The 14,775-nt window shown below is 42.7% G+C and overlaps 1 protein-coding gene across 6 annotated transcripts in view; it reads left to right on the top strand.

Moving 5' to 3' along the window:
• CAMKMT (calmodulin-lysine N-methyltransferase) overlaps window positions 1-14,494 on the top strand; it is a 417,874-nt gene extending 403,380 nt beyond the window's left edge. For 4 of the 6 annotated variants that reach the window (XM_054473836.2, XM_054473833.2, XM_063648765.1 and 1 more), the window contains one exon: window positions 13,933-14,494. In XM_054473836.2, coding sequence (XP_054329811.1) covers window positions 13,933-13,936 — 4 coding nt within the window. In that variant the 3' untranslated portion in view covers window positions 13,937-14,494. Of the gene's footprint in view, window positions 1-8,349; window positions 8,482-13,932 lie in introns of all 6 variants that reach the window. The other 2 variants (XM_054473831.2, XM_063648762.1) reach the window with 1 other exon arrangement.
• The last annotated feature ends 281 nt before the right edge of the window (window positions 14,495-14,775 follow it).

Here is a 14,775-nt window from a genome sequence, read left to right as displayed (position 1 = left end):
GAGGCCCTGTACTGGTTCTGGGAGGATTGTCTACCTGGACGAAGATGACACTTTACTATAGACAGTCCCCACCGAGTGGGGGAGAGTACTCCACATTGGCAAGACAGAAGTAACTGCAAAATGAAGGTTCAAGTGTCAAGCTGTGGGAACAAATGAATTCTGCCATTTAGGGGAGTATGGTTGATTTCTACCTTGAGCAAATCAGTTGTCTGGAGTCAGAGGGTCCAGAAGCAAAGAAAGTAGATGGAGAGGAGGAGTTTCCCTGCCTTTCATTTTCTATACTGGAGCTATGAATGAAGAGAGATCCCCAGAGAGAGCTTAGCCACCAGGGTAGGCTCTTCGCTTGGCCCAGGGGTGATGTCGGATCCCAGGCTGAGCTTAGATTCTCAACCAAACAGGCACCTGTGCCTGAAAAGTCTTTACAGGAGGCCCAAATTTTAGCAGGGAATATTTGTTACCACCCGAAACGCAGACTTTCCTCAACCTGCTGGTCTAAAGAAACTGTAAAGATAGTTAACTCCTGTCGTAACACTACAAGGGACTCTCCAGCAAACTTCATAGATGAAAACAATAGAATAGGTATGAAAAAGGAATGAAATCAGCATATTTTACCCATTCCAAGAAGCAATGCTCCCCTCAACCCCCCCCCCACTCACTTTTCCCTCTGGTGAGTGGCTTCTTGTTGCTGATGATTGATAGGGTGACTCACTGTCATTGTATTCCTTAAAAGTCCATGACAACAGCAGTGTCCAGTATCAGAGGACCCAAATGTAATTTAAAATACAAGCACAGCAGCCTGCAAGTTGAACTTTCATCCAGAAATGACAACCAACAAATGGTATCTACTAATATTCCTCTGAAATGACTTTGGGTACAGGGATGGGAGCCAAGCCAACCAGACAGCGTGAGTTTACTCAGGACCAGAGGATAGAATATTGACAGTAATCCAGCTTGTTACCACTGCTAACCAACTGTCAAGAATTCAGAAATATCACTGTGGAATTCACTTACCCTTCTTCAGAAATTGGCCCTACCCGACCACCAGATTCCCAGAGTCCTGCCTATCTCCAAGGTGTGCTATAAATGTAAATCATAAACTCTTATATTATAAAAGCAATTTTTTTGGGGGGAGGACAGGGTCTCACTCGGTCACCAGGCTGGAGTGCAGTAGCACCATCACTACTCACTGCAGCCATGAACTCCTGGACTCAGGTGATCCTCCTGCCTCAGCCTCTCAAATAGCTAGGACTACAGGCATGCACCACCATGCCTGGCTAATTTTTGTATTTTTAGAGATGGGCCTTTGCCATGTTGCCGAGGCTGGTCTTGAACTCCTGGGCTCAAGCGATCCTCCTCCTTGGCCTCCCAAAGTGCTGGGATGACAGGCATGAGCCACTATGCCCAGCCAAGTTCTTTTTGCTGAGATACTTTCTCATCTTTTTTTTTTAAAAATCTAACATCTCTGCCCACTTCTGTACAAACTTCTTTGCTTGCTTGTTTCAGGGAAATTGCCTTGTGTATGTGGGATTAGTACCATGAACTGAAATGGTGCTGAGACACTTGGGTTCTTATCTGCTTACTAAGTCAGAGACCCAGCGACTCCTCACCAGTGCTTGGGGAGAAGTTAGCTCCTACAGTTGTAGGATTGCCCTTGACACAAGGGTTGTAGCTTATAGAGAGTCCTCAGATGGTTTTAAGACCCTCAGTGCAGGGGCCCAGCCCTGAGAAGTCCTTTTCTAATATCTACCCAGATGCTGTTCAGCACATACAGTAATGTGTGCTTAGCAGAGAATACCAAGACATGAGGTGGAATCTCTGCCCCCAAAGACGTTGCAGTCTGGTTGTGGAGACGTAACATACACACAGGTAGAACTATAGCAGACAATGTAAAATACAGCCCAGTGCTATTTTTATTTGTTTTGTGAATCTTTCGAATTTACGCCTTCAATAGAATGAGAGATACTCATTCTATTGAGTACTGGACTCTGTCCTGATTCAGCAAACATTTGTTGAGCAACTGCTGTCTGCTTGGCACTGACGCCATTCCTACGCGCTGAGGAATGTGGGCTAGGAGAATGAATATGCACTAGGAGCACTGTGGGAATCTCACAGTTTAGCAGGACAGATGAACACATGAACTCCCAGGAATTACAGTGCAATATGGTGGGTGCCAGGAAAGAGGTACCAGGAGAAAGCACCAAGAGTGACTGCCTGAGGAAGGTTTCCCTAGAGGCAGTGGTGTCTGACTTTGGTCTTAAATAGTAAGAAGGGCACTTTGAGTGTGTGGAGTAAGAGAAATCATGATGTGTTTTGGGATCAACAAGAAGTTTGCTCTGGCTGGAGTGTGAGAGTGTCTGTGGTTTTGAGGTTAGGGTTGGGGAAGGGCAGGAAGATGAAGTTAAAGAGTTATGAATGTCCATCGAGACCATCCTGGCTAACACAGTGAAACCCTGTCTGTACTAAAAAATACAAAAAATTAGCCAGGCATGGTGGCAGGCGCCCATAGTCTCAGCTACTCAGGAGGCTGAGGCAGGAGAATGGTGTGAACCCGGGAGGTGGAGCTTGCAGTGAGCGGAGATTGCATCACTGCACTCCAGACTGGGCAACAGAGCGAGACTCCATCTCAAAAAAAAAAAAAAAAAAGAGTTATGAATGGCCAAGAACATTGTGATGAAGAGACCAGGCTCTACTGTATGGGTAATGGAGAGCCATTGAAAGTTTTTGAGCAGTGCTGTGGTCAGGTGTACCTTCTAGAAAGATCACTCTGCCCATAGCATAAAGGGTAGATTGGAGTAAGGGAGAGCTTGAAAGCAATGAAGCTCCTCAGAGGTCCAGTGTGGACCAATATCCACCTGGAATCATCCATTTAGGAGCTAGTGAAGACCTGAAAATGGAGAAGAGGACAATGGATGGATATTCACTGAGCGTTCCACTCAGCAAACATTTATTGAGTGCCTCTCAGATGCCAGTCACTGTGCCAGGCCCCGGGGATAGAGTTAGATATGACCTAACCCTACCCTGGAGGGGCTCACAGTCTAGAGACAAGCAAGAGACAATCACCTGGTGGTGTGTGATTGGCACAGCAGAGGTGTGGGCAACCCTTGGGGGCAGGGAGTGGAGGTGGCCAACTGGGGAGGAGGCACAGTATGGAGGCCAGAGAAGTCAGCAAAGGCATCACAAGGGCAGGGAGTCTAACCTGGGTGCCGAGGGATGAGTAAGAGTAACCAGGCAGACAGAGAACTGGAGGTGAGAGAGGCATTCCACCCAAGGGGAGCATGTGCATGTTTGAATGCACAGGATACATAAAAGAACAGATGGGGGATGTGATGAGGTTGGCCTGACTAGAGCCCAAGATGTGTGTGAGGGAGTAGCAGGAGACCAGGCTGCGATAAAGGCATGGGGCCGGTCACGTGGGGCTTTGCCTGCCATCCCAAGAAGGTGGGACCTAAGTCAAGGTTTTCAAACCCTGTTTAAATGGCAGAATGCTTTGGTCAAACCTTTTTAGCCAGCACCCCAATTACAAAACAGATAAAAATGATGCAGCTTTAGTTAAACTAAATGTGAGACTGGTACTTCCTCTGTCTTGGTCTTCCTCTTATCCCTCCAGGCCACCCCTGAAGCAATTCAGAACACAGTTTGAGAACCACCTGCAGTAAGTGACAGTGATGCAGGTAGGGGGATGTGGCACTGAGAGGTCTTGAAGGGCAATGCCATGGTTCCCAAGTTTCCAGCTTTATTTCAAAAGTGACAGATACGGAAGTGCTTGGTACCTAAGAGGTACTCAGTTTGCATATCTGAGTGTATGTGTGTGTGTGTGCTGCATTTGATGGGTCCTTCCCTGGGAAGGGTAGGGGTTAGCAGTCAAGAATATTGAGTTATATTTTGGACAAAATGGATTAAAGGTATTTTCAGAATACCCACATGCAGAGATGTAGTAGGCACTTGAAAATGTAGGTGTGAGCCCTGGGCAATGGTGAAAGCTATAGTTACAGCCTTGGGAGTTATTGGTGTATAAGTGATAGCTGAAGCCATGGACATCAGTACAATTGCCTAGAATTAGATGGAACGTGATGAAAAAGTAGGCAGAGCCCTGAGGACCACTGACAATTAAAAGACAGGTCAGAGAAGAGAAGCTACAAAAGGAGACAGAGACTGAGAGAGATGCCAGGAGAGGAAGCAAGTGAAGTCTGCATTTCAGAAACCAGGTAAAGAAAATAGGCTGGACACAGTGGCTCACATCTGTAATCCCAACACTTTGGGAGACCAAGGTGGGAGGATCGCTTGAGGCCAAGAGTTCAAGAGCAGCCTGGGCAGCATGACAAGACCTCATCTTTATAAACGACAACAAAGAAATAGAAAATAAGCATAAACTTAAACATAGAATTGGTATTTAATAGTTTGGTTGCTTGGAAATGAAAAAGGAATAAACTAAATGTGAGAATAGTGCTTCCTCTGTCTTGGTCTCCCTCCCCTAATGCATTTTATTGGCATAGCATATTCCTTTTAAAATAAATCTGAAGCTGGGGGAAGGGGAGAGGGATAGCATTAGGAGATATACCTAATGTTAAATGACAAGTTAATGGGTGCAGCACACCAACATGGCACATGTATACATATGTAACAAACCTGCACGTTGTGCACATGTACCCTAAAACTTAAAGTATAATAAAAAATAAATAAATAAAATAAAATAAAATAAATCTGAAGCATACCAATTTTTTCCAGAAGTACACTCCCTTTAATGTATAAGTATAGATTAGTCTAGCAAAATAACAACAACTGAGCTCATGAGGTAAACAGTATCACTATGGTTTAGTGGAACTTCTCCCTCTCCAGGAATAAATGAATTCTCTTAAATTTCCGCTCATCAGTCAAAGTGTTACATTCAGTTGAGTATTCATTCTGAGTTTAAAATAATTCTGCAACGGAATGCTTAGAAAGTTGTGCTTTGGCAAATTGAAAATAATTTTTCTAAAGTGATGGGCTAATTTGAAATCCATATTCCTTTTCTTGTTTTGATTTGTGCAGCTGAAATTGTAAAGCATATTCCTCTGATTGTACTGTTCCACCTGTAATGTGTTCTCTCCCCTGGGGATACTGGGGTCTTCTAAAACCATTCATTATGGGGAGGGGAGATGCTGGCACTCAGTAGGGCTCAGTGAATGAATGGATGATGGGGCTATTTTTCATCCTAACTATTAATCCACATCTCAAAAGTGTCTGTATTCAATGAACTGAAAAAGAAAACAAAACTCCTAAGTAGTTAGAGATGAAAACTACTGCCCAGTCTTTCTCTTTCTCGTGGGTACAGAGTTGTGCGCAGAATGCTGCTCTCTAAAACCCCATCATAGCAGCTGACTCTGTAAAAGCTTTTCGGGAAAATCTTTTCAAAGGAATAAGCAATAGAACATGGCTTTTGAATTCCCAAAGACTCAAATTCTTTAGATTACTCAACTTCTGGATTTAGTTTATTGTCTCATCAAATATTGACTGAGTGCTTACTATGTGCTAGGCACTGAGAAAATGTAGTGAATAAAACATTAGAAGATCCTGTTGTCATGGAGTATGCATTCCAGCCAGAGAAGACAGGGCAATAACAAACAAGGATACAATGTGTGTCCCTGGTGGTAAGTGCTAAGAACAAAAATAAGCCCGGCGAGGGATTGGAGAGTGATGGGGCAAGGGCTGCGTTCTGAACAGGGTGGCTAGGGAAGGACAGGTAAACTGAGAGCTGAAGGAGGAAAGGGATGTTTAGGCAGAGAGTGCTGTCACGTGCTTAGCTGCTGTCCCTTACAGCTTACCCCAACCAGGGCATGTGGAGATGCATTGCTTTGTCAATGCAAGGATCAGCCCAACCTAGAAATCTGTAGCCTTGTGAACATGAAGATATGCAGCTTAGATAATAGCTATTAAAAACCAACTCTTCAAGTGTTACTGTGAGACAATTTTTTGCGGGTGACTTTTAAATAAAACAGCTTCCATTATTCAAAAATCCAGAATGGCAACCAGCTCTTAGAAATGACTAAAATGACCTACCAGCATTCCCTGTTGTTTTTTTTTTTTTTTTCTAATGGAGACTTTTGCTGTCCTGCTGAGACCATGTATTATATCTAGTTTCACATAAAAATGAATTTTTGCGGCTAAGTTTGAAAACTGCCTGAAAATAGCAATTAATATTGAAAAAGCTGACAGAACCGTAAGTATAGTGGCATGATTGGTGCTGCTATAATTATGTGCCTGAGTGTGTACAGGCCGATGTAAACACAGTATGAAAACACACTTGATGCCCAGGACAGTGTAGCCACGTATTTTCTTACAGGTAAGTGAGGGCGAAGGGGAGAGGGAGAGAGAATTGATAGCATTTTTAGAGCACTGTTAGGTGGTGTAGATCTTTCTAATCTTACGTCAGTATAATCTTTCTAATTATTTTCACATTCTGCATTTGATCCTCACAATTTGTGGGGGTGAATAAGGCAGGGCAGGCTTTGTTATTCCCATTTGATGGATGAGAAAACTCAGTGGATCAGCGAGGATGGTTTAAGGTTCTTATCTACAAAATGGAGAGATTGGACTGCATTATTTCCAAGCTTCCCTCTAACTCAAAAGTTCTATGATTATTTTCTGATTGTCCTGAGGTGACACAGCTGTTTAATGGTGGAGACTCCCCTTAAGTCCAGAGTCCTTTCTGCCACAGTTCCTTCTTATATTCTTCAAATTCTTCACTGTATGTTTAATCATCTGTAAAATGCAATGTCTACTGTACAGGGTTGTTGAGAAGATCGCTGAGGGGATTAAAGGGAGGATTTGTGAAGCACCTAGCACAGTGGTAGCTATCATTATCATTGTCATCACTGTTCCTAATAAGGAGACATGTAGCGTAGTGGAGAGAGCATCAGTGCTGGGGCTTCTGATCATTCACTGACAGAGTTGATAATACCTACAACATAGGGTGGTTTAAAGACTAAAGGAGGGTTGGGCACGGTGGCTCATGCCTGTAATCCCAGCACTTTGGGAGGCCAAGGTGGGAAGACCACCTGAGGTCAGGAGTTCGAGACCAGCCTGGTCAACATGGCAAAACCCCATCTCTACTAAAAATACAAAAAAAATCAGCCAGGCATGGTGGACTGTGCCTGTAATTCCAGCTACTTGGGAGGCTGAGGCAAGAGAATCGCTTGAACCCAGGAGGCAGAGGTTCCAGTGAACTGAGATCGTACCACTGCACTCCAGCCTGGGTGACAGAGTGGGACTCTGTCTCAAAAAAAAAGTCTAAAGGAGATGATGTTTATATGAATGCCTAGCCCAGGTCTGACTACCAGGTGCTCAAGAAATGGCTGGCTGGTGTGAATGATAAACCACCCTTCATAAGAAACTCAGATATATTTTCATGATACCCTCAAAACCTAAAGAGGCATTTCACAGAGGTGAAGTGTAACCTTGAGAGTAATAGAAGCATATAGCCATCTTTATTTAAAAAAAAAAAGAAGAAGATTCTGAAGTTTGGCCATTCTGTACACACCTGAGAGGGAGGAAAAATCCACATGCATCCAATAGTTAACAAATGGTCATTGTGAAGTTTCATGTCAGATGGTCTTCTGAAATCCAGTACATACTTTATTCAGGTCCTCCCGTTCTCCCCACTGCAACAATCACATAAGATTGTGTGAATTATTTAGAAAAGCCTGTTTACCCTCATTATACCACTTTCTTTGAAAAGCAATCATGTGAATACTATGAGGAACTGCTTTGCTATAGTGATGACCATTATGAGGGATTCAATAAAGTTGGAAACCAAGATCCTGGAGCCTATATCTGACAGCGTGGTCACAGAAAAGGCTAGGGGCCGGACTGAAATATGAAAACTCTCCAAGAGGAATTGTCTCTATGAAGGATTTCTTGGTACTGAATTTTCAGGGCGCAAAAAACTAACAGATGTAAGCATCTGTTGTCACATGCCCCGGGACTGTGTTGGGGAAGTGTTGGCAGGTGCTAAGGAGTCACAAGGTGAATGGCACTGCCCTGGACAAGTTACTCTAAAATCTAGTCAATGGCTTAACCCATTGGACCTGAGACAATGCATATCGTTCAGAACACCAGCTTTCAACCACATTTTGTTTTTTATAAGTATTATTTGAAAAAGATATAACACAGCAACTGGCCATTTGGATGTGAAATCGATTCTTATCTCTCCTGGAAATTATTCTCACTGTGAATGTCCATCCTGCATAGACATCTCAAAAACAATCGAGTTTTTCTACTTGAGAGCAGTACATTAAATACTTTGACCAATGTCTGTTATGTTTGGTTACCTTCCGGTTTTAAAATGTGTGAATTTCCTTTTTACTGTTCTAGGGGAAAGCAATGGTATTTGCCCCACGCCGAGGGAATACTTTAAACCAGTTTTGCAATCTAGCTGAAAAAGCTGGTTTCTCTATCCAAAGACATGAAAATTATGATGAACACATTTCAAACTTCCACTCCAAGGTTAGTTTTCTGCTTGTGTTAGATAACACTTTAATCCGCATTGCATTTTGAAGAGATCATGGTCTTTTTGGCAGGTAACCTAAATATTTGATTAAAGTACTCCTTAGGTGTGTTGCTTCTGAACAGCTATTTGTATCTGATTATTTTGTGTGGTAAAGCCATCTTTTATCTTTGCATGTCTAGAAGGATTTTACAGAAACCATTCCTGTTTACTCTTTTCTCTGAAACAAACTAATCTTTTCATTCATAATAGACTAATTTGTAGGATGCAAGGGGAGGTGGCATAGAATGAATGATAAACATGCATTTATATTTTAATGAAAAACCTTCAGCTTTTAAGTAGGTTAAATGCTTAGCCGCACTGAAATAAATAGAAGGTGAATGTCTAATTGTATCATGTTGGACTGTAAATCTTTATCTTTGCTTGCTTTATAGCTGGGTCAGTTGGCAGTTTGAGACTGTTAAATCTCATACAGAATTTCACAGTTGTGGGGTTATATGTCAGATCGAGGCGCTACAAGATTTAGGTCAAAAGCACTTATCTGAGAGTGATTTCTAAGCCTGCTTACATAAAGCAATGTTATCAGCCTTTTTATTATTTATAGGTATAGAGCAATATAGGACACTGAGAGGCGAGTGTTTCACTGAAAACTTTTTAGGATTCTCATGTTTGCTAGTAGTACATGTCACAGTGACTAGTATAACATGTATTATTTCAGTAATTTTGTGCCCTACAGAAATCTCCCTTCACTGAGCTAGTCTGACCTTGGCAAGAGACTTTAACTTGTCATGATTTCACAAGTTGTAACTGCAGAAAAATAAAGGCCCAAGCTTAATTTTCTCCTGGGACAATGTGAACAGCATCCTTTATTACCCAGGACTATAATATAATGTAGAAGTGTGTTGGCTTTTGGAAAAATGTATGCAAAATTAATCTGATCTTCCAAGCAAGAGAAAGAAATTCTCACTTTCTGGAAATGAATTTATTTATTTAAATCTTTAAGGTTCCATTTAGCCTCTGGGGGAAAAATGGTGCTTTGTGAACTGAAAGAGTTAAATCGCGTCCTCTCACTGGTGGAGTCAGGCCCATTGCTCACAATCAGAAAATAAAAACAGGATGGTATGTGATTCAGATCTTACCAGCCTCTCTAGAATGATGTTTTCCCCTTTTCAATCCCTCCCCCTAAAAAAAAAGCGGGGCTTTACCTGGTAGGAAAAGGGTCCCTCCTGGCTCCCTGGACTCCTCCACCCCAAGAAATAATGTGGCTTTCTCTCCAGGGTCGGGTTGGAACTACAAGGATCAGCTGACAGCTGCTTCAATGTCGTGCCATTCACTTTCCCCCTAGAACAACAAATGCTTTTAGTTTCCCAGTGACAGCTCAGGAGAGCAAAGGCGTGGGTTTCTCCACCAGCAAAGATGTTCAGCATTGTGCCTGATACCCTCTGTCTCCTCCCTGAAAGATCTGAGGAGTGTTGGGACATGCCAGGCATGCCCACCTCTCCTTTGTCTAGAATTTTAGAGTGTTAGCGCCTGGTGGCCAGCACACCTCCTCTTTTTATTTCCAACGTTGTACACTACCCTGCTAAGCAAAGCACATAAATAAGTGGCCTTATTTTTTCTCTGGTCATAATTGCTGAAAAGTCAAATTCACAGTTTGCTGACATTGGTACATTGGACTAAGAAATAGTTCTCTTCATTGTTGGGGGTGGGGAGAGTGTAGAACCCTAGAAGAATATTCTGCAGAGTTGGCACATCCTGGATAAAAGGTACAAAGGGGCGCCCATTATATATATATATATATATATATATATATATAAAATTTAATAATGAGAGCGATTTCAGCTGGTGTGGGGTTCTGCTTCTAGCAAAAGAATGCCTCTGGTCCCTCCTGTACCTGCTCCAGCAGCGGGGATACTGTGTGCTGACTGGGCTGGCACGTGCAGTCGTGCTCCTTTGCAGGAGGAGCTCGCCCAGGGGCCGGAGCAGTGAGCCGCGGGCCACGCTGGAGGGAGCGGGCAGCGCCGCTGCTCCTCGCCCAGCCCCATGCCCTGCAGCAGGGCGCGAAGGCGGAGGCCCAAGGCAGCACCTCTGCCCCCTCCAGCCCTGCCCGCCCGCCCGGGACGCGGTCGCTGGGAGCCTCCACCCTGGCAGCTTTTGTTGGCCGCGTGCTAATAGCCAGGGCTTAAAAGTTTTCCATCTTGAGCAGCAATCAGCTTTCTTCCTCTCCATCTCTGGCCAAAGCCCCCTCGTCCCTGGGACGCGCTGCTCCCCAATGGAGGAGCGGCGTTTTCCTTCAGGCTGCGTGTTATCCTCTTAGCCCTACTGTGTTGGAATAGAGCGTAACCAGCTGGAGGACTGTAAGACGCCTGATAATGCCGCTCTTTTCCGCTGTCCCGTCTTAATCTTGTTACACAAATGGTCGTGAAGAGATTCATGAATTTTAATTTTGCCCTCTGCATTAGTGCCTCGCGTCACTCATACACAGCTGCCTTCGAAGCCGAGTTTTTCACCCCGCCTCTTACAACAGGGGGAAAAATTAGTTACTTGGCAGTAGTGCAAGGTAAAAAAAAAAAAAAAAATCTACAGATTTAGGCAACCACCCATGAAGCTGATTAACAGTCAGTGATCAGGAGGAACAGCTTTGCCTCTTAAACTTTTCACCTCTCATTGTTAACTGTGAAATTTTATTTCCGTTAAAAAGCAAGCCTGTAATCAAAACGGTGCCATTCTGCACTTTTCTGCCAGTGCTTTTGTTAAACTGTGCCCACACCATGCAGCCAGTGTGCTCAGGAACCAGGCAGCCAAAGGTGTAGTATGTTTTAAAAATACTGCTTTTCAGTCCATCCTTGCAAGGGGAGAAAAATAAAACACTTCCCTCTCCTCCCCAGCCGTTTGGTCTCCTCAAGGCTGAGAATCAAATTCATTGCCCTCATAGTGTGGTTCAAAACCTTTCGGATAGTAAGATAGCAAATCGTTTTGTAAGGTAGAGATGTGACTTCCAGATTACAGCTGGCTTGATGCTAGTTGGTAAAAATACTCTCATTCATGCAAATGTTCTTTGAAATATAATTTTACATGCCGTGGGGTTTTTTAAATAAACATTCGCAAAACCACCCTGAAGTGTTTATTTTTCTGTATTTTGTACATAGCTCTGAAAATAGGCTTGGGCTGGGCTGTGAAGTCAGTACATTGTGTTAAAAACAGCCATATTGCACTTCTGCTTATCTATTCAAAATGCCACATTACAAGTGGCTGGTGCTTATAATCTGTGTGGTGTGCTGTTGATAATTGTGGATACTGTAAAGGGTAAACAGTCTGAACTCCACTCCTGCTGCTGCTGTTCACGCCGTAGTAAGGCTGAGCGTGTTACATCCAATTATGAAGTAAAGCATAATGCTACTAATAGCAGCTATATAATTTAGTTTAGTCCTCAAAGGCCCGTTTTAACCTATGAAATTGGAAAATTGTTTTATTCATGATTTGCTTTTTGTTCATTTTCTTTCAAGGTGCCTTTTGATATTTGTTAAAATTGTAATTATTAATTGGGCAAGGAAGTATAGCCTGGGTAAATGGAATTATTCTTAAAGCTCATAACATTCCCCCATCGAAGCAAGTATTGGCTAAGAGCTTTGTGTGTGTTCAAGTACCCTCACGTAACAGACTTGCTTGATTCAGAAATGATCCAGGGCTGGGTTATAGTGTTGCCTTTGAGGGTTGTCAGCTCTTCCCCATTGTGGAAAGGTCTCACAGGCAAGACGGGGCTGGCCCCTGGCCCCTTTCAGCAACGAAGCCTCCGCTTTGGCCTCCAGAGGTCAGCATAGAATCCAAGTTAAAAGTGATTTCTAACCCATATTTACAGAAGAATTATTTATCCCACATATTACCTCAGGGACTTTATAAAGAGCTCATTTGAGTCTCTGTATATTAGTGCATTGTGAGTGATTAGGTCAGCTGACTGCCACTGAGTAATCAACTTTCCCTTATCCCCAATCCCCGAGGAAAGAATTGAGCTAGCTTGGTCCTCTCTTCCCTCTATAAAATACTTCAGTGAGCTCCCTCTATCACTAGGGTAACTGGCAACAAAGGTATCTACAGTTGGTAAGTCCCGGTCAGTGGGTATGGACTGGGAAGTTGGTGAAGCCATTTTCTCAGCACTTTCTAAAATTAGACTAAATAGTAAGGTTGGAAGACCCGTGTTTAGGCTTAACACTCGCTACTTTGGTAGCAGCAAAAATCCACAAGGATCTTCCTAAATAGACAACAAATCACCTGTACACAGACAAACTCCATCTAAGAAAACAGAATGAAGTCACTTCAGTGACTGTACCACCGTCAGTTCTTGGGAAAGTGGATTAGAAAGTAAAGGCTGAATTAGCTTTATGTTCCCCAGCGGAAAAGGGGAAGTGGGCTCATGACTCCTGTCCTTAATAGTGACAGCATGTCCATGTCATGGTTTGGGAATATGATTTAGAAGGAAAATGCACTTCGAAAACATTCAAGTTAACAAGCCCCACAGGGACCAACCTGGGAGAGTGTGATGTTGAGGCCATTCATTTTGCTTTAGGGTGGGTGGGGTGGGTGGTGTTTGACTAATTTAAACAATAAAGGAATTGACTCCATGTATAATTTAAAGAAATATTTATTTTTTATTCTTATAATCTAAAAAGGGAGTAACAATTGGCTCATAAATTCCAACTTCAAAAATATTAATTTTGTCTTTATAAATAGCAAATTTTTATTTGCTAGAATAAATATAAATATAACTTTAAAACTATTCCAGTTGAATGAAGAAAAAGTGTACTTTATATGTGAGAAACCTAACGATTTTAAAATCTTATCACAGAAAGATCCTCAGAACTTCCCTGCGCAGTATGGACAGGAATGTCGCTAGTCTAATTGTTGGAGTATGTTCTCCTCCTCAGAGAAAAAAAGAATTTGAGTGACTTATTATTAATGTTAAAACCCCTAAGAAGCACCTGGAGAGCCTTTGCAGTGTCTTGGGCCCCACAAGCCTTTTCCTGTGCCCAGATGTTGCCACAGACTCCAAGCAGTGATCTGAAATGCCCGCCTGCCTGAATAGTGTGGCATTGCTCAGAGGCAGAGGGTACAGAGAGCAGAAACTTCTATGTCAAATGGCCAGTCAGGTGATGATGAATGAGCCCCAGCTCTGCCTTCGGTCAAATGCCTCACAGTTTATAGAGGTCAAAGTGCAGTTTGGGTATTTATGAAAAAAACCCTACCCACCCCTACCAAAAACAATCCCCATGTTAATGTATAGAATTGTCACATTAGTGCCACTGAGAACTACTTTGAGTTGCTTTTCTGTGATTTATTTTTCCAGAACTATATATTTTGGTGTAAAAGTCATCATGATACTCAACATTAATATTGACTGGTAAAGATCCCTAATTGGAGTCCCCTTACCTTTTTCTTTCTATTATTGTTTTCAGTTGAAAAAGGAAAACCCGGACATATATGAAGAAAACCTTCATTACCCGCTTCTGCTTATTTTAACCAAACATGGATAGAAGATTAAGCTTCTCAAAGATGAAGAAAAATATCAAGTGCACAGGGAATATTTTTACAAAAACAGAAATCTGTAAGGGGTATAATCGCCTGCCTGCCCCCTTTGCAGCATTTCACGTGTGGGCTATGGACTCCACCTGTCCTCACCCACGTTATTCCCCAGCTGCCCTCTCCAGCTCCCTCCCCGCCTCTTTTTACACTCTGCTTGTTGCTCTTCCTGCCCTAAACCTTCGTCTTTAAATATGTATAAGCTGCCTGTCTGTGACTTGAATTTGACTGGTGAACAAACTAAATATTTTTCCCTCTAATTGAGACAGAATTTCTTTTGATGATACCCATCCCTCCTTCATTTTTTTTTTTTTTTTTTTTTTTTTGGTCTTTGTTCTGTTTTGGTGGTGGTAGTTTTTAATCAGTAAACCCGGCAAATATCATGATTCTTTCCTGGTTAAAAAGATAAATAAAGCATATGTTTTAATCTCCCTCCAATTAATTGTATTAAATCCGCCATCCCTTTCTCTGTCCCTCTCTCTCCTTCTTTTTTTCCTTTTAAACAGTATGTTTTTTTTCCCTATAGATGTATAAGAAATGACTACATCAGCCCAAAGCCGCATAAACTGACCGTTTGTCCTCTGGACACAATAGCGTGGCCAGCCCTCTGCTCCTCCTCCCCAATTATGTGTGATTAGTCTCAGTGTGCTGTGTCAAGGAGGGGGAGTGTGCTGAGTGCTTATTATCTGTTTAGGTACAAGAAGAGCACATTTAGGCTC

This window comes from Pongo pygmaeus, chromosome 12 (genome assembly GCF_028885625.2).
Source record: "Pongo pygmaeus isolate AG05252 chromosome 12, NHGRI_mPonPyg2-v2.0_pri, whole genome shotgun sequence".
Taxonomy (NCBI): Eukaryota; Metazoa; Chordata; class Mammalia; order Primates; family Hominidae; genus Pongo; species Pongo pygmaeus.
The sequence above is the reverse complement of the archived record's forward strand: the minus strand, read 5'-3'. Positions and strand labels throughout refer to the sequence as shown.